This window comes from Mastacembelus armatus, chromosome 4 (assembly GCF_900324485.2).
Source record: "Mastacembelus armatus chromosome 4, fMasArm1.2, whole genome shotgun sequence".
Lineage (NCBI taxonomy): Eukaryota > Metazoa > Chordata > Actinopteri > Synbranchiformes > Mastacembelidae > Mastacembelus > Mastacembelus armatus.
This window is the reverse complement of record NC_046636.1, coordinates 24,885,236-24,908,425: the sequence shown is the minus strand read 5'-3', so window position 1 is coordinate 24,908,425 and position 23,190 is coordinate 24,885,236. Positions and strand designations below refer to the sequence as shown.

General features: G+C 38.6%; 3 protein-coding genes across 5 annotated transcripts in view; all 3 read left to right on the top strand.

Moving 5' to 3' along the window:
- Positions 1–876: 876 nt before the first annotated feature.
- Positions 877–22,678, top strand: LOC113129417 (E-selectin). Of its 3 annotated transcripts, XM_026305397.1 has the most exons (13): positions 877–1,017; positions 1,121–1,199; positions 1,317–1,721; positions 1,885–1,989; positions 2,080–2,271; positions 2,388–2,579; positions 2,688–2,876; positions 2,997–3,182; positions 3,306–3,512; positions 3,634–3,813; positions 3,923–4,052; positions 4,152–4,226; positions 22,231–22,678. In XM_026305397.1, the coding sequence occupies exons 1-12, from the start codon at positions 1,015–1,017 to the stop codon at positions 4,210–4,212; spliced, it is 1,929 nt and encodes a 642-aa protein (XP_026161182.1). In that variant the 5' UTR covers positions 877–1,014; the 3' UTR covers positions 4,213–4,226; positions 22,231–22,678. The 3 variants fall into 3 exon arrangements, with proteins under 3 accessions (XP_026161182.1, XP_026161183.1, XP_026161181.1); XM_026305398.1 differs by lacking the exon at positions 22,231–22,678 and having other exon boundaries at positions 4,155–4,681; XM_026305396.1 differs by lacking the exon at positions 22,231–22,678 and having other exon boundaries at positions 4,152–4,681.
- On the top strand, positions 6,017–18,415 carry LOC113129543 (E-selectin). Its single transcript, XM_026305596.1, has 13 exons — positions 6,017–6,049; positions 6,145–6,196; positions 6,358–6,753; positions 9,542–9,649; positions 9,739–9,906; positions 9,991–10,196; positions 15,577–15,653; positions 15,752–15,773; positions 16,387–16,405; positions 16,549–16,650; positions 16,739–16,828; positions 16,927–17,115; positions 18,162–18,415. Exons 2-13 carry the CDS (start codon positions 6,169–6,171, stop codon positions 18,323–18,325), a joined length of 1,569 nt encoding a protein of 522 aa, XP_026161381.1. The 5' UTR covers positions 6,017–6,049; positions 6,145–6,168; the 3' UTR covers positions 18,326–18,415.
- The window catches only part of selp (selectin P), a 15,376-nt gene continuing 12,260 nt past the window's right edge, over positions 20,075–23,190 (top strand). The window contains exons 1-7 of the mRNA XM_026305595.2: positions 20,075–20,294; positions 20,401–20,479; positions 20,597–21,001; positions 21,165–21,269; positions 21,360–21,551; positions 21,668–21,859; positions 22,031–22,197. Of these exons, the coding sequence (XP_026161380.1) occupies positions 20,292–20,294; positions 20,401–20,479; positions 20,597–21,001; positions 21,165–21,269; positions 21,360–21,551; positions 21,668–21,859; positions 22,031–22,197 (1,143 nt within the window). The 5' untranslated portion in view covers positions 20,075–20,291. The remainder of the gene's footprint in view (positions 20,295–20,400; positions 20,480–20,596; positions 21,002–21,164; positions 21,270–21,359; positions 21,552–21,667; positions 21,860–22,030; positions 22,198–23,190) is intronic.

Sequence of the window (23,190 nt, the reverse complement as noted above, 5' to 3'; positions counted from 1 at the left end):
TTTCTTTTTCCTCCTTTCATCTTTTGTTGAGTACATTTATTGAAAATCCCAGCCTATACATTGTGTGTGCATAGGTCATTGTCTGTCGGTACATTTTGTACCACTTCTTACATGCATCATCTGGAATGAATCCTCGTGAATGTGTTTACTGTACACAGTTGAAATGACACTTACTTCCTTGAACTTACACGTATGTGTCCAAGTTGCTTTACAGATACCAGATAGCCTTATTAGTGCTGACAGAGAGAATGGCCTTTACTTTCATTTTGTGAAACATCACTGACAGGATGAAGTCAGAAGAAGAGGAAACAATCTTTCTCAGATAACTTTCTTTTCAGTCGCCTTTCACTTCATTCATGAATCTGTTTGTGAGCTATTGTGTCTTTCACAGGAAACCGATCACTTGAAACTTGTCTCTGTACAATATTTGTATTTGTAGTTATTTGTCACATTAGCACATTTTGGGTAATTATTTAGATCTCTTACTAAAAAAAATGTAAAATACTTCATTACATGCAAAAGTCATGTACTGAAAAACCCATTTAGAAGTAAAAAACTATTCACAGTAAAGTGTTCTTAAGAATTAAATCTTAAAGTACTTGTTGAGTGGAGCTGTCTGAGTTACCTTTGTATCATACTATAGTTATTTAATCTGTGAGAGTATTTTTTCCTATTTCATAGTTTTATCATACTATTTATGAATAAAAATTGCATATGACAACAGTGGTCAAATTTACTTTTCAAAGTGTTTTCGGCTTCGTGGAAAAACTAAAAGAGGGGGAAACAGAAAGGAAAGTTTTCCGAGGGTGGGACAGGCCAGTAGCCGAAGGGATGAGGGGAATTCCAGTGAAAAGTCCAATTGTGATGAGAGATTCCAGGAAGAGTGGATCTGGGTGATGAGGTGTATAAAAGCAGGCAGCTCAGAACATACAACTCAGAATCATCTCATCCAGACACATCTAAAGAACTACTAAGAGTCTTTTGCAGGATTTCACACACACAGCAGCATTTAAAATGGTGAGTGCAGAAGGTTTAATTTGAACTTCATTTGTCCTTAATACAAATTACTCTGGTGCTTGTTTGTGGTCAATGATACATGTATTCACTTATTTTTTTACAGCTATTCTACTTCAGATCAGTCCATCCCTGTGGCTGTCAGAGCTCTACCTCATGGATCAGTCTGACTCTTCTTTGCTCAAGTATGTCAATCTAATGCAAGCACAGCCTCAATTAGTGTCTCACTTTCAACTTATTATTTGATTAACTGACACTTATTACTAAATCATCTAATATGTGTCTCTGTCCTCCATCCTCAGTGCTGTGCATGTGGACTAGAGGAGATTGCTGGTCTTACTACTACTCTGACACCACCATGAACTGGCAGAAAGCCAGAGACTGGTGCCAGAAGCACTACACAGACATGGTGGCCATCCAGAACCAGGAGGAGATTCAGCATCTCAACAGCTGGCTGCCCAAGAAAGACACCTACTACTGGATCGGAATCCGAAAGGTCAATGAAATCTGGACCTGGGTGGGCACTAACAAAGCCCTGACAGCAGAAGCAACCAACTGGGCGCAGGGTGAACCAAACAATGGCAAGAATGGATACTACCCGGGGGAAAATGAGGACTGTGTGGAGATGTATGTTCAAAGGGCTAGGCAGGCCGGCAAGTGGAATGATGAGAGGTGTGAGAAGAATAAGACCGCTCTGTGTTACACAGGTGAGCAAAAGTTGATGGTTAAATTAGAAGAGCTGCTCATTGTAGCTGCTTTTCTTTGGTTATAAAATTATTTATTGTGATGGTCTTTTTTCATTAAAACATCAGAAAAATAAGAATATTTTATGTAAGATTACATATATGAAAGTACTTCTTCTTTCTCCAGCTGCCTGTAAGAATGATTCGTGCCACCATGGAGAATGTGTAGAAACGATCAACAGCCACAAATGTGTTTGCTTTGAAGGCTTTTATGGAGAGAAGTGTGAGCAAGGTAAGAAAATACATGATATTGTACTTTTAAAGTGTCGTAACTCGCAGCCTGGAGATGATAACTAATTGTGACTTCTTTAAATATTGGCAGCCATTACGTGTAACAAAGAGGAGCTCACAGCCCCAGATAAAGGAAGTGTAAATTGTACACACATGTATGGAGACTTCTCCTACAACACCTCATGCGAGTATTCCTGTGAGAAAGGATACCAGCTCAGTATGTCCAGACCTCTGAGATGCACCCCCCCCAAAAAGTGGTCAGAGCAGCCTCCTTCCTGTGAATGTGAGTCTGACATTGTCCAATTGTATTTATGATTTCACTTAATCATGGTCAGAGGAGCTACATTTTATTATTACACTGATGTTCTAATGTGTTTTTGATGGTCTTGTCATCCACAGTGATTCAGTGTCAGGAGCTGCCTCCACCGGAAAAAGGATCCATGAAGTGCTCTGATCCTCTGGGCCCCTCCAGCTACCAGTCCACTTGTGTTTTTAGCTGTGATGAAGGTCATGTGCTCATCGGTTCCTCGTCTAACACTCTGCAATGTGAAGCATCAGGAAGTTGGAATGCCTCACAGCCGTTTTGTGTCGGTACGCCCACACACTTTAGATTTTATTGACTCCATTACACTTTTACTGTACTATGATTTTTTTTTAAAGGCTGCTGTTGACCTCGTTTGTTGCCCTTCCCTTTGGCAGCTGTCCAGTGCCCTGCTCTCCAGGACCTAGAGAATGTAGTCATCAGCTGTGGAGATCATGCAGAAATGATGTTTAGTTACGGAAACACCTGCAGTTTCAGCTGTGCTCCTGGCTACCGCCTGGTGGGACCGAGCGGGGTGACATGCACATCAGCAGCTGAATGGAGTGAAAGGATGCCTCACTGTGAAGGTGAGAGCACACTTTAATTGCAATCCAACCCCCGTCTTCACAGTTAAGAAGCTTTCTTGTTTTGTGGCTTTGTGATAAAGACACTAAATGTCCTTTTTAAAATGTATTTTCCCATTTTAGCCATCACTTGCAGGAGTCCCGAGGGAGAAGCTCACCTGATCAGCCAGTGCAGCAGATCTCTGAATGACCTGCGGCCCGACTCCACCTGCAGCTTCAGCTGTGAAACCGGCTTTGAACTGCAGGGAGCGCACACAACTCAGTGCTCTGAGGACGGACAATGGAGTGCAGCCATACCGGCTTGCAAAGGTATAGATTTATAATTTCACAATGTGTTCACATAAATCTGTGGTCACCACCTTATTTACTAAACACAGAACTTTTCCTCAGCCTGCTCATATTTCATGAAATCATGTTTTTTTGTTTTTCTAGAAATAAGATGTCCTGCTCCCCAGATTTCAACAGGTGTGCAGATCAGCTGCAACCCTTCTCTGTCTATACCGTTTTCTACTGGGACCCCCTATCCATTTGGTATGGTGTGCACCTTCAGCTGTGATGAAGGCTATGAGCTCCAAGGTGCACTCAACATGGAGTGTGCTCATCCAGGACAGTGGACCTCCACTCCACCAACCTGCACAGGTACAGTACACTGTTTGTGGTACCATTTTAATTGTTACATGCTCAAAGGCTTTCATTCAGTGATAGTTTTACCTCACTATCAGGATGTGCTGGTTACCATAAACTCTCACTCTCTCAACAGTTGTAACCTGCCCATTGCTTGAGGCTCCTGAAAATGGTCATATCAACTGCTCAAACCATGAGCCAGGAAACAGCGTTCAATGCTCCTTCATATGCAATGACGATTATGTCTTAGATGGACATGAACTGCTGACCTGTGATCGTAATGGTAACTGGACTGGAGAGAGACCCTCCTGCCAAGGTGAAACACAGTGAACAAATGTTCTAAGAAATGTAAATACAATTCAAGATTTAAATACAAGTTTGAATTTTAATGGTCAGAAGATTCACTTTTGAAAATGTTTCCACAGCTTCTCCATCTCAGTCTATTGTCGTTGCCTCCAGTGTGGCGGGAGGGGCCACTCTGTTATCTAGTCTGTCTCTTGCCCTGTGGATCCTGAAACGGCTGAAGCGGAAAGCGACTAAGTTTGAGCTGAACAGGTTAGATAAGATTTCACCTTCCTTAAATCATGCATTTATTTTAAAAAGGCTTGTTGAATGGCAGCACTCAGTTCTTCTCTTTTTTGTTTTTTTATACAGCAGCTCCGACATAGACGCCCCTGCAGAGGTCTACAAAAGCAGCACTGACAGCCTCATATAGACCAGTCTTCATAGGCAACTAACCACAGTTACATGTATCGTTACTGTGGCTGTATATCAACATTATAAATCACCTTTACTTTGTAAACCTTAACAGGAAATCCCAGTATGTCAGAGGGATCAATATTCTGCTGAATTATAAAACTGATCCATGATTTGCTTTGTATAGTTGCTCGGACTTGTATTTGCTCCCAAGGGGAGTTTGTCTTGAACATATTGTTCTCCAATTTTACAAACATGCTGAAAAGTGGATGTATTCATGTTATGGCAAATGTTACTTTACATTGTGAGTGGATGGTCATGTCATTGCAGAACTGTGAATAGTTTTACTATATTGATTCAGTATTTATACACTATTTATTTAATTGATGGCAATGCATTTGAAATGTCGAATCATGTTTCTGTATGTTTAAAGCACTGCTGACTTTTTTTTCTAAATAAAAACTTCTAAATAAAACGTCTAACCATCATTTGGGAATCATTTATTTAATGCATTTTATCCTGTATAATGACCAACTGCACATCTAGTAGCCCAGTTTAAAATAATATGTAGGGTTCTGTCATTGTAGTTTGCATGTTCTCCCTGTGCTTGTGTGGGTTTTCTCCAGGTACTCTGGTTTCCTCCCACAGTCCAGAAACATGTATGTCAGGTTGATTGGTGACTCTAAATTGCCCATAGGAGTGAGTGTGAGTGTTGTGAGGTTGTTTGTCTCTATGTGGCCCTGTGATGGACTGGTGACCTGTCCAGGGTGGACCCCTGCCTTTCACCCAAAGAGAGCTGGGATAGGCTCCAGCAGGTCCCTGGGACCCTGGTTAGGAATAAGGGGGTACAGATGATGGATGGATGGTTCTGTCATTATTCTGGTACAGCAGTGCAATGGTTCAGCCATCAACTCCAGCCTTTTCCCACACTTTAAGCAGTAACATTTATCCTGACATTGCAGGACACAATGTGTTTTTCCATGTGTCCAGGAAGAGCCTTTTGAAACGACAACATAGATCTCTGTCTGTCGCCATCAATACCCCATTAGAGGGGTGAGGACAGCTCAGAAGAGTTAAATAACAATGACAGGTATGTAAAGGAGGAAAGGGGTATTTTGCTGGACCATTAACATTGTTTGTTTTCCATGTCAGCACTTTAGTGGGATCAGAAGTACATCAGACTGAAGGCGACACTCTGGTGCACTCTGCAATGTGTTGCTTTTAAAGGCTGGAATTTATAACCTGTCAGGATGCAGGGCAGCAGTGTCACTAAAAACGGCTGATATAGGACACTAACAATAACAAGTGGAAAGCTTAGTTCCAGGTACAGTCAGTGTTTGGCCACTTTGGACCAAACTAATAGTGTTTTTAGTCAATTTTTTAAAGGCAAAGATAATTTCAAAATACTTATACTTAAAGGAAGTGATCAGCTAAAGAGCATTATCACAAAAAAAAATAATTAAAAAAAAAATAATCTAGTGACATTTAATGTGCTTTATTTCAATTTGAAATATCTTCTCACACATTGCTGAAAAATCTCCCCTGATCCCGCCTTCAGCAGAAAAACGTAGTATTTCCCAAATGTCTAAGTATAATAAGTCAATAAGTCAGTCAACCCAGCCTGTCATTCATCACATGCAGGCACTTTGTACCGTAAACATCCATGAATTCTATGATAATGTTGGACTAAATAGCCTACGACAAATATAAAAGCCCGCCACTGATCTGTCGTTGCAACAAGACTGACTTTCTGTAAATATTCAAAATTTGATCTAATAAGAAAAATATACAATAATTACTAAATTTTCCTGAAACAAAGAAAACATTTTGTTAATATATTTCAGTGCCAGTTCTTTGTAAGTAATTTTTCTTTCAGTCATATTTCATGTTGATATTCACTGATGCTTTCATTTTTTCATGTCATTTTATTTTATTTTATTTTTTTGAAAAGGTGGCTGTAGAACCTTAGCTGAAAATGAAGTGGATGCTATTCCTCGTCCTTGGTGAGTATCAGTTTTAATACTATGGCAAACTGTGTAGTGCTGCTGAGTAAATCTGTTTACACAACACAAAACAATGTGTGTGAATAATATCAAATCTGATCATGAATTGTCATCTTATGAATTATCCTTTCTTGTTTTTTTTTATTTTGAATATATCTTAGGAAGCTCCTTGACTGACACTACTGTGGGCTGGACATATCATTACTCAAATTATACCATGACCTGGACCCGGGCTCGATGGTATTGCCAGACCCATTACACAGACATGGTGACCATCCAAAACCAGAAAGAGAATGATTACCTGGTCTCCATCCTGCCAAACAGAACTGGGAGTCCATATTACTGGATTGGAATCACCAAAGCCCACATGAATGAAACTTGGACCTGGGTTGGGACTAACAGCACATGGATTGGTGAGCAGTCATGGGCGACAAATGAGCCCAACAACAACCTCAGCACAGAGTTCTGTGTAGAAATCTACACCAACAGAGGAAAAAACAGAGGCAAGTGGAACGACGAGAAATGTTCAAAAAAAAAATATGCCGTTTGTTATCAAGGTATGTAAAGATGAATCTTTCATTTGTAATGAAATGCAGTTTCACAAGTGGTAGAGGTTTTAGCACTGCACCTTTTTCTTGACAGCCCAGTGTAATTCAACATCATGTAACAGAGGAAAATGCCAGGAGACTGTAGAAAACATATTTTGCCTCTGTGATCCTGGCTTTAAGGGAGACAGGTGCCAAACAGGTAAGGAGAGAGCTGCTTGTAAACATCTCACTAGTTATTACAATTTTCAGATTTTGAGATTGTTTTTCTCACATCCTTTATATGTAAAATGCTTCACAGTGAAGAAATTCCTTCCTAAGCAATTCTAACGTAGGAGATCAGGCACAAAATCTGCAGCCCTTAAAAACACATTTCATACAGTGACACTTGACTTCCAGTGTGCACGTAGGCACATGAACATTGTCTTGAGATTGTTTTTTAAAATGTAAACTTACTCTTTCAGTGGTAGATATTTATACATTCAAAATTGATCACTTGACTATTTGTATGTTAAAAGGTGATGATAGTGAAGCCACAGAGCTTCATTTGTTAAACCTCACACTCACTTACTGCCTGTCAAGCTTTCTTAATATTCTTAATATTTACAACGTGCTAATCAATGTAACATGCGTTAACCATAACTAGGTGCAATTTAGCCGTGACTGCTAAACTATGATTGGACGGTTGCTTCTCCAGAGCAAAGGTCTCTCTAACACCCAGCTCCTCTCAAATCTATTGAGCTTTTCAGCATATTGTAGCTCTTTGTTTAACTTTGCAATATTTAACTGAGATTCACCCCCAAACCAACTGCCCTTACAAGATTATTAATCTCTTGTCCCAGACAACTGAACTACATGCAGAAATAAGAGCCTACAAACCACCATGTCAGCAGGTCAGGTGTAAATTGTCAGGGGCTGAAGATTAACAAAATGAAAATTTTAAAAATCCCGCTACACTATCTCCTTCTCTTTAGAACATCCTTTGCATGGTCCAGTGACTTACACTGCTGTTCTTCAGACTATTACATTTTTGACAATTTTAATATGATCATCAGAAGTCCTGCATCTGTTTCCTCTGTTTCCTGAGGCCAGGCTTAGGATTACATTCAAAATACTGATTATAACATTTACTTATCAGCATGTACATAGTTCAAAAATATATTATTTTTACAACACAAAGATACTGTTATACCTTATGTCACTGCATCTCTGCTAAACTTTATCCTGTTTGTGTTCCAAGCTGTGGATTGTGCCCCTCTGTCTGAACCTGATAATGGATATCTAAGGTGCTTTGGAGGAAATCAGACCAACAACTCAACCTGTCAGTTTCAATGCAACATGGGCTTTCTGCTGATAGGTTCTTCTTCTGTTACGTGTGGGGTCACTGGGATCTGGAGCGGCCCAAGGCCTACTTGTTTAAGTAACTATTTGAAATTATGCAAAAGTTGAAAATATGTTTTTTAAATATAATATACACATCAAAATCATTATTGCACTAGTTTTCTGTTTTGGATGAATCAATATAGGTTAATATTATAATGGGCACCAATAGTACTGGTAACTTCTTAGGAAAAATAAATATCACAGTGTATAATATTGAATGGTTTAGTATAAAAATGTCTGTTTTATTTTCCCAGGCTATAAACAGGCTCTGCTGGCTGTAGCTGGGTGTGGAGCCTTCTCAGCCTTCTGTTGCATCTGTTTCTGCTGGATCAAACACAGAAAAAGTCAGCAATCCTCTATTGCACTTCATCAATATAAAAGCAAAGCAATCTTATTGTAACACTATTGAATAGTGAGCTGTTGGTCTGTTCATTTCTTACAGGAAAGAGACTTTCCCAAGTCAGGTCAGTGTTGCAATGTGGCATTTGTCCAAAGCAGCTTTATCCTTTTACACACCACGAGTATGTTTCAACATTTCAAAGGTCTTTAGACAAAAATATGAAGAAAGTGTCTCTTTATGTTAATCTGCTTGTCTTTATAGGCAGCCTGAAGAAGCAACAAGTTCTTTCAATGAGGTGCATGAATGAAGGACAACTGGAACCTAATTTCTGTCTTTCTCATATTACATTGTTAATAAATAATACCTAAGCAATTTGTTTAATCTACTGTATGTTAATTAATTGAGATGTTCTGCATGAATAATGTCTGTGTGTATCTGATGGTTTATTATCAGATGATGCATAATATGCATTTAACGACACTAGCTGTACTTCTATGATAGCTTTACTACTAATAAAATGAATTACATGAAATTGATTTACTTTACATTTATTATATGTATTATTATTATTAAATATCAGTGGGTGTCTGCATGTGTTTGAGCATGTGTGTGTGTGTGTGTTTTATGGGTGGTGATACCCTCCTTGAAAGGAAGTTGCGAAGGAAGTTGCGATAAAAATTATATTACAGAGTTGGTCATTGGCTCACTCCCTAATGGACAATTAATACTGTTTTGATATTAATGGTCAGTAAAATGCAATAAATGCAGAAAGAAAGAGGGACTGAAGATGAAATAGTCATTTTACGTGCGAGTTTATGTGAATTCGTAAACGCACAAATATATATACTGTGTTTTCCCATGTGGTTAAAAGATCTATTTTTTCATAGAGGGTCAGGACTGTGTGGAGATTTACATTAAGAGGGACAAAGACACAGCCAAGTGGAACAATGAGAAATGTCGCAGTAAGAAGGGAACTATCTGCTACACTGGTAAACCGCTCTTAATTTTGTTTGCTGACACATTTACTGACTCCTGTAGACTTAATATAGTATAATATTCCTTTCTGTGTTCACGCAGCCTCTTGTACACAGGATTCCTGCAGTAAACATGCAGATTGTGTGGAGACCATAGGAAACTATACATGCAGGTGCCATCCTGGTTTCTTTGGGCCACGTTGTGAAGAAGGTGAACAAATCTAGTCATTATATTGAAACCAGCCAAGACTTCTTTCTGTGATGAGCTAAATAACATATTTTTATTTGTCTTCTTTTCAGCAATTGCATGCGGAGCCTTGCTGGATCCAGAAAAAGGTTCTCACTACTGTTTCAATCCCCATGGGTCTAATAGTTTCAACTCTTCCTGCTGGTTCCACTGTGAACTTGGCTTTCGGTTGGTGGACGTGACCAAACTACTTTGGAACAACCCAGTTCCTCTTTGTCAAGGTATGACCATTAGCTATCAAGGAAATAACTGTTATTTCAGATCTGTGAATTTATAGAGAAAACATGTTTTACTGCTGATTGTAGTTGAACAGTGTCCAGTTCTGAACCAAACCAGCATCAGTGGTAATGTGACCTGCAGCCACCCCATTGCACCGTACAGCTTCAACTCCAGCTGTGAGTTCAGGTGTGATGAAGGCTACGAGCTCCATGGTCAGGAGCAGATACAGTGTGACCACACCGGCCAGTGGACAGCCAGTGTCCCAGCATGTACACTGAAAAGAATGATTCAAGCACTTCATAGATATGACACATTAATATTCTGGTCACTTTATTTAAACATATCTAATTAAGACTAATACACATATATATTTAATCAGTCTAACATAAAATGTATAAATATTGTCATCTATGAGTTTTTTTTTTCAATTTGATTAACACACATTTGATTATGGGGTCGCCATTTGCGCATGTGCAGAAGAAGCTCACCTCAAGAGTGCGTGACCGTCCTTTTCTCGTGCTGGAGAGACACGGATTACTTTGCTATTGGATTCGTTATTGGTAAGTTTTCTTTTTTTTTTTTTAATTAAACATGTACTTCACTGTCAAACGGCGCTAGGAAAGGTGAATTGTTCCACGCGTGAATTTGCTTAAAGCCATCGACTCATTTCAACTTCTAAAGTTTTCGAGCTCAGGGAAAAGTTGTTTTTTTTTTTTCTAGTAAAATGGCGAGTCGAGTGAAATAAGCCCCATAGTTTGACCTACTTGCAAAACTATCTAGATAAACATCCACTTGTCTCATCGTCAACGTTAAGTGTTGCTGCGCACCTTAGCTTAGCCCAACGTCAAACCCGCAGCCCCGCCACGGTTGCGGGTTTGACGTTGGGCGGTTCTGTGTCATTCACGCTGGTTAATAATCCCGCAGAGATGAAACCCCGAAAACATTATGAAATGTGACACAGATGGTGAACAGACTATTTGATAGATGCTATAAAACGCACATTAGTTGTTGAAGTGATTCATATTTGTCTTTGTGAATTTTCTTCCATTTATTTTCTATCTTATATGGAACAGTGTTCCCCAACTCTGTTCTGAAGATTCAATATTACATTGTCAAACGATCTTGTTCTCCAACATCAGTTTTTAGTGTGATATGTTTAAAAAGTTGAATATAGCTATATTTAAACATATTTTTAAAATCCTGTCACCTGAGTTGTTGCCCAGTGTGGTAGTTATCTCGACACCAGTTGACATGCATTTAACATTAGTCAAAGAAAAAGTGGTTGAAATTCTACAGAATAATCATTTAATTATGTTATCTAATGCTTTTTCATTCTTATTCTTAGGATGTGGCAGTGTTCGCTGAAACTAACTAGCAGGTATTTGTTGCTGCAGCATTTTCAGCAGACTCATGTACGTTCTAGGGGCAGGTTGCTCTATCAATGTGCATACACAGACTGCCCATGCACATTTAGTACATGGAGTAAGCAGCTTAATCACACATACAAAAGACACAGTAAACAGGAAACTCCAAAGCCAGAAGTGTTAACCACATTCCAGTGTCACATACGCTCATGCACTTTGTACCGTAAACATCCATGAATTCTATGATAATGTTGGACTAAATAGCCTACGACAAATATAAAAGCCTGCCACTGATCTGTGGCTGCAACAAGACTGACTTTCTGTAAATATTCAAAATTTGATCTAATAAGAAAAATATACAGTAATTACTAAGTTTGCCTGAAACAAAGAAAACATTTTGTTAATATATTTCAGTGCCAGTTCTTTGTAAGTAATTTTTCTTTCAGTCATATTTCATGTTGATATTCACTGATGCTTTCATTTTTTCATGTCATTTTATTTTATTTTATTTTTTTGAAAAGGTGGCTGTAGAACCTTAGCTGAAAATGAAGTGGATGCTATTCCTCGTCCTTGGTGAGTATCAGTTTTAATACTATGGCAAACTGTGTAGTGCTGCTGAGTAAATCTGTTTACACAACACAAAACAATGTGTGTGAATAATATCAAATCTGATCATGAATTGTCATCTTATGAATTATCCTTTCTTGTTTTTTTTTATTTTGAATATATCTTAGGAAGCTCCTTGACTGACACTACTGTGGGCTGGACATATCATTACTCAAATTATACCATGACCTGGACCCGGGCTCGATGGTATTGCCAGACCCATTACACAGACATGGTGACCATCCAAAACCAGAAAGAGAATGATTACCTGGTCTCCATCCTGCCAAACAGAACTGGGAGTCCATATTACTGGATTGGAATCACCAAAGCCCACATGAATGAAACTTGGACCTGGGTTGGGACTAACAGCACATGGATTGGTGAGCAGTCATGGGCGACAAATGAGCCCAACAACAACCTCAGCACAGAGTTCTGTGTAGAAATCTACACCAACAGAGGAAAAAACAGAGGCAAGTGGAACGACGAGAAATGTTCAAAAAAAAAATATGCCGTTTGTTATCAAGGTATGTAAAGATGAATCTTTCATTTGTAATGAAATGCAGTTTCACAAGTGGTAGAGGTTTTAGCACTGCACCTTTTTCTTGACAGCCCAGTGTAATTCAACATCATGTAACAGAGGAAAATGCCAGGAGACTGTAGAAAACATATTTTGCCTCTGTGATCCTGGCTTTAAGGGAGACAGGTGCCAAACAGGTAAGGAGAGAGCTGCTTGTAAACATCTCACTAGTTATTACAATTTTCAGATTTTGAGATTGTTTTTCTCACATCCTTTATATGTAAAATGCTTCACAGTGAAGAAATTCCTTCCTAAGCAATTCTAACGTAGGAGATCAGGCACAAAATCTGCAGCCCTTAAAAACACATTTCATACAGTGACACTTGACTTCCAGTGTGCACGTAGGCACATGAACATTGTCTTGAGATTGTTTTTTAAAATGTAAACTTACTCTTTCAGTGGTAGATATTTATACATTCAAAATTGATCACTTGACTATTTGTATGTTAAAAGGTGATGATAGTGAAGCCACAGAGCTTCATTTGTTAAACCTCACACTCACTTACTGCCTGTCAAGCTTTCTTAATATTCCTAATATTTACAACATGTGCTAATCAATGTAACATGCGTTAACCATAACTAGGTGCAATTTAGCCGTGACTGCTAAACTATGATTGGACGGTTGCTTCTCCAGAGCAAAGGTCTCTCTAACACCCAGCTCCTCTCAAATCTATTGAGCTTTTCAGCATATTGTAGCTCTTTGTTTAACTTTGCAATATTTAACTGAGATTCACACCCAAACCAACTGCCCTTACAAGATTATTAATCTCTTGTCCCAGACAACTGAACTACATGCAGAAATAAGAGCCTACAAACCACCATGTCAGCAGGTCAGGTGTAAATTGTCAGGGGCTGAAGATTAACAAAATGAAAATTTTAAAAATCCCGCTACACTATCTCCTTCTCCTTAGAACATCCTTTGCATGGTCCAGTGACTTACACTGCTGTTCTTCAGACTATTACATTTTTGACAATTTTAATATGATCATCAGAAGTCCTGCATCTGTTTCCTCTGTTTCCTGAGGCCAGGCTTAGGATTACATTCAAAATACTGATTATAACATTTACTTATCAGCATGTACATAGTTCAAAAATATATTATTTTTACAACACAAAGATACTGTTATACCTTATGTCACTGCATCTCTGCTAAACTTTATCCTGTTTGTGTTCCAAGCTGTGGATTGTGCCCCTCTGTCTGAACCTGATAATGGATATCTAAGGTGCTTTGGAGGAAATCAGACCAACAACTCAACCTGTCAGTTTCAATGCAACATGGGCTTTCTGCTGATAGGTTCTTCTTCTGTTACGTGTGGGGTCACTGGGATCTGGAGCGGCCCAAGGCCTACTTGTGCAAGTAACTATTTGAAATTGAGCAAAAGTTGAAAATATGTTTTTTAAATATAATATACACATCAAAATCATTATTGCACTAGTTTTCTGTTTTGGATGAATCAATATAGATTAATATTATAATGGGCACCAATAGTAATAATAATAATAATGATAAAATTCATTTATAGAGCACTTTTCTAAACATATGTTACAAAGTGCTTTACAATAAAAGACATAAAAGAACAACAAAGTCCTAAATACTAAGGAGGATAAAAGGAAGATAAAAGCTTGTCCCCAATTAAAGGTTTGCCGGAAAAGGTGAAATTTAAGGAGGGCTTTAAAAGATGGTACTGCGTCAGCTGATCTTATTTCCTCAGGTAAGTCATTCCAGAGTTTGGGAGCTCTAACTGCAAAGGCTTTATTACCTCTGGTTTTCATTCTAACATCGGGGATACATAGAAGATCTCTATCAGAGGATCTCAGGCTACGAGCAGGCTTATACGGCTGTAGCAGCTGGGATATATAGCTTGGAGAAAAGCCGTGCAGTGCTTTAAAAGTTATTAATAAAATCTTAAAATCAATCCTAAAACATATCGGGAGCCAGTGCAAGGAAGCTAAAACAGGAGTGATATGGTCAATTCTACTTTTTCCAGTCAAGAGTCTTGCAGCTGAGTTCTGGACAACCTGGAGCAGGTTAATTGATTTATGGCACAGGCAGGTGAATAGACTGTTGCAATAGTCAAGGCGTGAAGAAATAAAAGCATGTAAACTCACCTCCATATCCTTAAATGATAAAATTGAGCATATTTTGGAGATATTTCTGAGGTGATAAAAACATGTCTGGACAGTCTTTGTGACATGGCGCTCAAAGTTTAGTTTAGAATCAAACCAAACACCAAGATTTTTTGCGGCGGATGTGGGGTTCTGTAAGAGACGGTCTGTACAGGGCATGTACATGTTTGGTTATATGTTGTGGGCTAATAACAACTATTTCTGTTTTATTTGAATTAAGCTGCAAGTAGTTTTGAGCCATCCAGCTTTTTATCTCAGTGAGACATTCATGTAAATGGTTCAACCTTCCATGGTCTAAGACATTAAACGGACAGTACATTTGAGTGTCATCAGCATAACAATGGAAGGAGACACCATATTTACGAATGATATGTCCGAGAGGGAGCATATACAAGGAGAACAGGATCGGTCTCAGCACTGAACCTTGTGGGACTCCGTACTTTACTGGAGAGAAAGAAGACCTGTAATTATTAACGGAGACACAAAACGATCTATTGGACAGATACAGTAAGCAGAGAACCAGTCCAGTGCAGAACCAGTTATTCCCACCCAGTGCTTCAGTCGCTCCAACAAAATGTGGTGATCGACTGTAGCAAAAGCAGCAGTGAGATCCAGAAGGACATGAACAGAGCACAGGCCAGCATCGGACGCCAGCAGGATGTCATTAGTCACCTTTAAAAGAGTGGTCTCAGTGCTATGTTTGCGAAAGCCAGATTGAAATTCATCAAAAATGTTACAGTTATCTGTGGTTTGGAGTAGAAGAATAGAAACATATTTTTCTAAAATCTTTGATAAGAAGGGCAATTTCGAAATTGGTCTGTAATTTTCAAGGCAAGAGGGGTGAATGCCCGGTTTTTTCAAATATGGTTGCACGCATGCCATTTTAAAATAATCCGGGACAGTACTGGTAACTTCTTAGAAAAAATAAATATCACAGTGTATAATATTGAATGGTTTAGTATAAAAATGTCTGTTTTATTTTCCCCGGCTATAAACAGGCTCTGCTGGCTGTAGCTGGGTGTGGAGCCTTCTCAGCCTTCTGCTACATCTGTTTCCGCTGGATCAAACAGAAAAAGTCAGCAATCCTCTATTGCACTTCATCAATATAAAAGCAAAGCAATCTTATTGTAACACTATTGAATAGTGAGCTGTTGGTCTGTTCATTTCTTACAGGAAAGAGACTTTCCCAAGTCAGGTCAGTGTTGCAATGTGGCATTTGTCCAAAGCAGCTTTATCCTTTTACACACCACGAGTATGTTTCAACATTTCAAAGGTCTTTAGACAAAAATATGAAGAAAGTGTCTCTTTATGTTAATCTGCTTGTCTTTATAGGCAGCCTGAAGAAGCAACAAGTTCTTTCAGTGAGGTGCATGAATGAAGGACAACTGGAACCTAATTTCTGTCTTTCTCATATTACATTGTTAATAAATAATACCTAAGCAATTTGTTTAATCTACTGTATGTTAATTAATTGAGATGTTCTGCATGAATAATGTCTGTGTGTATCTGATGGTTTATTATCAGATGATGCATAATATGCATTTAACGACACTAGCTGTACTTCTATGATAGCTTTACTACTAATAAAATGAATTACATGAAATTGATTTACTTTACATTTATTATATGTATTATTATTATTAAATATCAGTGGGTGTCTGCATGTGTTTGAGCATGTGTGTATGTGTGTGTGTGTGTGTGTGTTTTATGGGTGGTGATACCCTCCTTGAAAGGAAGTTGCGAAGGAAGTTGCGATAAAAATTATATTACAGAGTTGGTCATTGGCTCACTCCCTAAGGGACAATTAATACTGTTTTGATATTAATGGTCAGTAAAATACAATAAATGCAGAAAGAAAGAGGGACTGAAGATGAAATAGTCATTTTACGTGCGAGTTTATGTGAATTCGTAAACGCACAAATATATATACTGTGTTTTCCCATGTGGTTAAAAGATCTATTTTTTCATAGAGGGTCAGGACTGTGTGGAGATTTACATTAAGAGGGACAAAGACACAGGCAAGTGGAACAATGAGAAATGTCGCAATAAGAAGGGAACTATTTGCTACACTGGTAAACCGCTCTTAATTTTGTTTGCTGACACATTTACTGACTCCTGTAGACTTAATATAGTATAATATTCCTTTCTGTGTTCATGCAGCCTCTTCCTGCTGGTTCCACTGTGAACTTGGCTTTCGGTTGGTGGACGCGACCAAACTACTTTGGAACAACCCAGTTCCTCTTTGTCAAGGTATGACCATTAGATATCAATCAATCAATCAATATCAATCAAATAACTGAAACAGATCTGAAATTTATAGAGAAAACATGTTTTACTGCTGATTGTAGTTGAACAGTGTCCAGTTCTGAACCAAACCAGCATCAGTGGTAATGTGACCTGCAGCCACCCCATTGCACCGTACAGCTTCAACTCCAGCTGTGAGTTCAGGTGTGATGAAGGCTACGAGCTCCATGGTCAGGAGCAGATACAGTGTGACCACACCGGCCAGTGGACAGCCAGTGTCCCAGCATGTACAAGTAAAGTGACTGTCGTTATTTTTAAAGAGCAAAATTAGGTCAAATTCTGTTAACCTGGTTTTAGTAATGTAATGTTTCTAATAGCTCTACGGCTTTTTCTAAAAGGTCTATCTGAAGGTTAATTGTGATATATAACGGTCACGTTTATACGACTTAACTTTTTTAATACTTGAACTCTGAAAATAGATTGACCGCCACCTTTTACTAATATTTAGCTGACCTCAATGTGTAGTCACATCCACTCCAGACTGTACAGCAGGTCACATGCAGGTCACACCCGTTCACACTTTGCTTCACACTCATTTGTGCCAGCCTTAGTTCCACAATGCTGGCATAAATATGTGGGTGGGCTCTTGGCTCTTCCTCTTCTTTCAATCCCAGGGAGATATCTCCTTTTCATTTCATCATTCCAGTTTGTTTCTGTTGTTAGACCGTCATTAGATGTGTTTGTTTGCACTGAATCATGTGAGAGGCTGCCTTGCCTGCTGGAAAGCATCATCTTCGGTCTTTTCTTACTGATTCATTCATTTATAAAGAAACTTGATTCTAACTTAAAAAAATTCCCAGCCATTAGTCTTTCAACACAGTAATTTAGCACTTTCACACAATATGAGTCCAATTTAATCTGCTTTCACTGCATACATATTGTATTCTTCATCCACTTTCCTCTTTTACCACTCTCTGCACCTTTATACAAAGTTTTATCAGTGCAGTTTATAGTTCCTGGCTGTTTCCAGCAATTCAAACCACTTTCAGCTGATTAGCAGCCAGCAACACAAGCTGAAGCTTTTTCTGCAAACCAGCAATCCCACCAGCTTCTTCAGAAATCAGTTTCTAGGTGCAGACTTGAGTTTTATAATGGGGATATATACCTTACATGTCAGTGCATTTATTTGTATCATGTACAACAGAAAAGCTGTACAATAACTTCCCATATACAAAACTGGTGTTTAGCTCTAAAATACCCTTTATTACTGCTCTATACAGACAATGTGGTTTGTTTGTTCTAAGAGCTTAAGGTCATAGTTTTTTTCTGTTATCTACAGCACGCCAATGCCCCCTGCTGGACAGCAGGTGTGGCTCCACAATATGGCCACATTCCCCTTTCAGTTACGGCTCCCACTGTGACTTTAACTGCAATGAGGGTTTCTTGGTGAGAGAAACCCCAGTTGTCACATGCAACAACTCAGGATCAGTTTCTTTCCTTTAAATTCAATTTCAATTAATTTTAATTAATTTGTCTAGAACAATCTCTAGGCACTTTACATAAAAACCCAGCAAATCCCTTATGAGCAAGCACTTGGTGACAGTGGAGGAAAGCTCCCTTTAACAGAAGAAACCTCCAGCAGAACTGGACTCAGTTCAGGTGACCATCTGCCTCGACTGGATAGAGGAGAGAGAAAAGAACAGCAACAATAAACAACAAATAGACACTGCAGGTTGGTGGGGCCAGTAACTGCACAACAGCAATATACAGCTCGAGGACCAGGGACACCTGCAGAAGGTAATGAGAGAGAGAGATCATGAAGGGCTGGACTTTAAAGGGAGCCAATGAAGAGAAGCAACTATGGTGGTACATTATGATGTCATCAGTACCTTGCCCTTACCTCTATCCATGAACTGCTCCCAGCTTCCAATTTTCAGTTTTGGTTTCAAGTGTCTTCAAAGAGTAAACAGGGAGTCTCCCAAAATGGCAAAGAGGCTCTGCATTGTTCCTCCCCTGGGTTAGACATTCTGCCTAACTGCACTGGTAAATTGTTTTTGTATGAACTGACCTTTGGCTACCTAGTTTTCTAAACACATCTTTCCTGTTTGAGCAGTGACATACTTTGACTTACCAGTCCATCACTGTAACTTGTATTGTTTAGTAATGTGCAGTGTTGCTTTAAATTATATCACAAAGAGGAAGTGATGTTAATGGAGCATTTGGATCAGGCAAAAACAAAACCTGCAAAATTCTCTTTTCATTGTTAACTTGTTTTTTCTTATTGAGGCCTGTATTTATAAATAACTCAAAATATCTGCTGATTTATAAAGAACAAGATTGGGTTACAAGATTAGTGTTTCTGATGTTAACTAAATACTTTACTTTATTAGCCTAACCCGATTTGGTTTGCTATTGAAAGTCCCTTCATAGATTTTGAGATTTTTAAGCAGCTAAAGGTTCATATTTGAAAAGATCTTCATATATTATTATTGGTCAGGAAGACCAATTTTTAATTGTTCCATTTGAATTATTTGAACCATTGTTCATATTTAGAGACAGATGTTTGTACTGACATTTGAACTGGAATCAGTTTAACTGGCTTTCCACATTAATTAGCTATAATAATTCTAATTTGCTATCTGATGCCATGCATCTAAGTCACAAAAATAAACACAATGCACCTAAGCTGAAAACATTTCTAATTTATCATGCTTTTACTGAAAACACCCAGTAAACATTCATAGTTCTTGAGGGAACTATAAGTGAACCTGTAGACTAATTATTTCATTCATCACGGGGGCAACATATCCAGACCTAATTACTTCGATGAAAACTAAATGGAGCCAGTAGTTTGCACACCTGGAGTCGAATTAATGAACGTTTCAGCGTTTAATTTGGAACCAAAGAAAAGACATTTGTTTTGTGTCAAATCTGTGATAAGATGATATCAAAAGGGGAAACAGACAGAAAGTCTCTTTCATGCAACTTTTTTTTTTCAGTTGCATTTATCTTTCATTCCTAAATCTGTTTGTGAGCTATTGTGCCTTTTACAGGAAACTGATCACCTAATGTGTATCTTCACCACAAATATATTAGTATATTATCATTGCATTACCACATTTTAGGCAAATATTTACAATCCTTACTTAAGTGAAAGAGCTAACACGCTTTGTAATGGAAACATTAGTGCAGGAGGGGAAAGTTTTCCAAGGGTGGGCCAGGCCAGTAGCCATGGGGGTGAAGGAAATTCCACTTGTGCTGAGAGTTTTCAGGAAAAGTGGACTTGGCTGAGGAGGTGTATAAAAGCAGGCAGCTCAGGAAATACAACTCAGAATCATTTCATCCAGACAGATCAATACTAAAGAACCTTTTAAGAAGAAGAAGAAAAAGAAGAATAAGGAGTACTTCATTAATCCCCAAGGGGAAATTCAATAATTTGCAGGATTTCACACACACAGCAGCATTTAAAATGGTGAGTGCAGAAGGTTTAATTTGAACTTCATTTGTCCTTAATGCAAATTACTCTGGTGCTTGTTTGTGGTCAGTGATACATGTATTCACTTATTTTTTTTTTACAGCTAATCTACTTCGGATCAGTCCATCCCTGTGGCTGTCAGAGCTCTACCTCATGGATCAGTCTGACTCTTCTTTGCTCAAGTATGTCAATCGAATGCAAGCACAGCCTCAATTAGTGTCTCACTTTCAACTTATTATTTGATTAACTGACACTTATTACTAAATCATCTAATATGTGTCTCTGTCCTCCATCCTCAGTGCTGTGCATGTGGACTAGAGGAGATTGCTGGTCTTACTACTACTCTGACACCACCATGAACTGGCAGAAAGCCAGAGACTGGTGCCAGAAGCACTACACAGACATGGTGGCCATCCAGAACCAGGAGGAGATTCAGCATCTCAACAGCTGGCTGCCCAAGAAAGACACCTACTACTGGATCGGAATCCGAAAGGTCAATGAAATCTGGACTTGGGTGGGCACTAACAAAGCCCTGACAGCAGAAGCAACCAACTGGGCGCAGGGTGAACCAAACAATGGCAAGAATGAAAATCGTATGGGGGCAATTGAGGACTGTGTGGAGATGTACATCAAAAGGGATGCACAGCCAGCCAAGTGGAACGATGAGAGGTGTGGAAAAAATAAGACCGCTCTGTGTTACACAGGTGAGCAAAAGTTGATGGTTAAATTAGAAGAGCTGCTCATTGTAGCTGCTTTTCTTTGGTTATAAAATTATTTATTGTGATGGTCTTTTTTCATTAAAACATCAGAAAAATAAGAATATTTTATGTAAGATTACATATATGAAAGTACTTCTTCTTTCTCCAGCTGCCTGTAAGAATGATTCGTGCCACCATGGAGAATGTGTAGAAACGATCAACAGCCACAAATGTGTTTGCTTTGAAGGCTTTTATGGAGAGAAGTGTGAGCAAGGTAAGAAAATACATGATATTGTACTTTTAAAGTGTCGTAACTCGCAGCCTGGAGATGATAACTAATTGTGACTTCTTTAAATATTGGCAGCCATTACGTGTAACAAAGAGGAGCTCACAGCCCCAGATAAAGGAAGTGTAAATTGTACACACATGTATGGAGACTTCTCCTACAACACCTCATGCGAGTATTCCTGTGAGAAAGGATACCAGCTCAATATGTCCAGACCTCTGAGATGCACCCCCCCCAAAAAGTGGTCAGAGCAGCCTCCTTCCTGTGAATGTGAGTCTGACATTGTCCAATTGTATTTATGATTTCACTTAATCATGGTCAGAGGAGCTACATTTTATTATTACACTGATGTTCTAATGTGTTTTTGATGGTCTTGTCATCCACAGTGATTCAGTGTCAGGAGCTGCCTCCACCAGAAAAAGGATCCATGAAGTGCTCTGATCCTCTGGGCCCCTCCAGCTACCAGTCCACTTGTGTTTTTAGCTGTGATGAAGGTCATGTGCTCATCGGTTCCTCGTCTAACACTCTGCAATGTGAAGCATCAGGAAGTTGGAATGCCTCACAGCCGTTTTGTGTCGGTACGCCCACACACTTTAGATTTTATTGACTAGAGGCTTTATAGAGAGACCCTCAAGTCAAGGTGAAACAAAGTAAACAAATGTTCTAAGACATGTAAATAAAATTCAAGATTTAAATACAAGTTTGAATTTTAATGGTCAGAAGATTCACTTTTGAAAATGTTTCCACAGCTTCTCCATCTCAGTCTACTGTCATTGCCTCCAGTGTGGCGGGAGGGGCCACTCTGTTATCTAGTCTGTCTCTTGGTGTGTGGATCCTCAAACGGCTTAAGTGGAAAGCGACTAAGTTTGCGCTGAACAGGTTAGATAAGATGTCACCTTCCTTAAATCATGAAACTTAAAAAAGGTTTGTTGAATGGCAGTCTTCATAGGCAACTAACCACAGTTACATGTATCGTTACTGTGGCTGTATATCAACATTATAAATCACCTTTACTTTGTAAACCTTAACAGGAAATCCCAGTATGTCAGAGGGATCAATATTCTGCTGAATTATAAAACTGATCCATGATTTGCTTTGTATAGTTGCTCAGACTTATATTTTCTCCCAAGAGACATTTTGTCTTGAACAAATTGTTCTCCAATTTTACAAACAAATGGCAATGGCAAATGTTACTTTACATTGTGAGTGGATGGTCATGCCATTGCAGAACTGTGAATAGTTTTACTATATTGATTCAGTATTTATATACTATCTATAGTAGATATAGTAGATTTATATAGTAATGCATTTAAAATGTCGATTCATGTTTCTGTATGTTTAAAGCACTGCTGACTTTCTGTTCTTAATAAAAACTCCTTAATAAAACGTCTAACCCACCTTGGTGCACTCTGCAATTTGTTGCTTTTTAAAGATGGAATTTATACTGTTATTATGCCGAGCAGCAGTGTCACTAAACCTGCTGATATAGGACACTAATAAGTGGAAAGTTTAGTTCCAGGTACAGCCAGTGTTCTGCCACTTTGGACAAATTAGTGTTTTTAGGCAGGTTTTTTTTTTTTTTTTTTTAAAAAGGCAAAGATAATTTCAAAAAAAAAAAAAAAAAAAATGATTTCCACCTTTTTTTATTCTAGTGATGTTTAATGTGCTTTATTTTAATTTGAAATATCTTTTCACATATTGCTGAAAAATCTCCCACCTTTAGCAGAAGAAAGTAGCATTTCCCAAAAGTCCAAGTATAATAAAGTCAATAAGTCAGTCAACCAGGTGATCACAGACACTATCTGAGCCACCTTGCCACAGGGTCACTTTTTTACTATCAAATGTTAACAGAGTTAACTGCTATAAATTAATGGTAAACAATGCTCCCATTTTGTGGACAAATCAAATA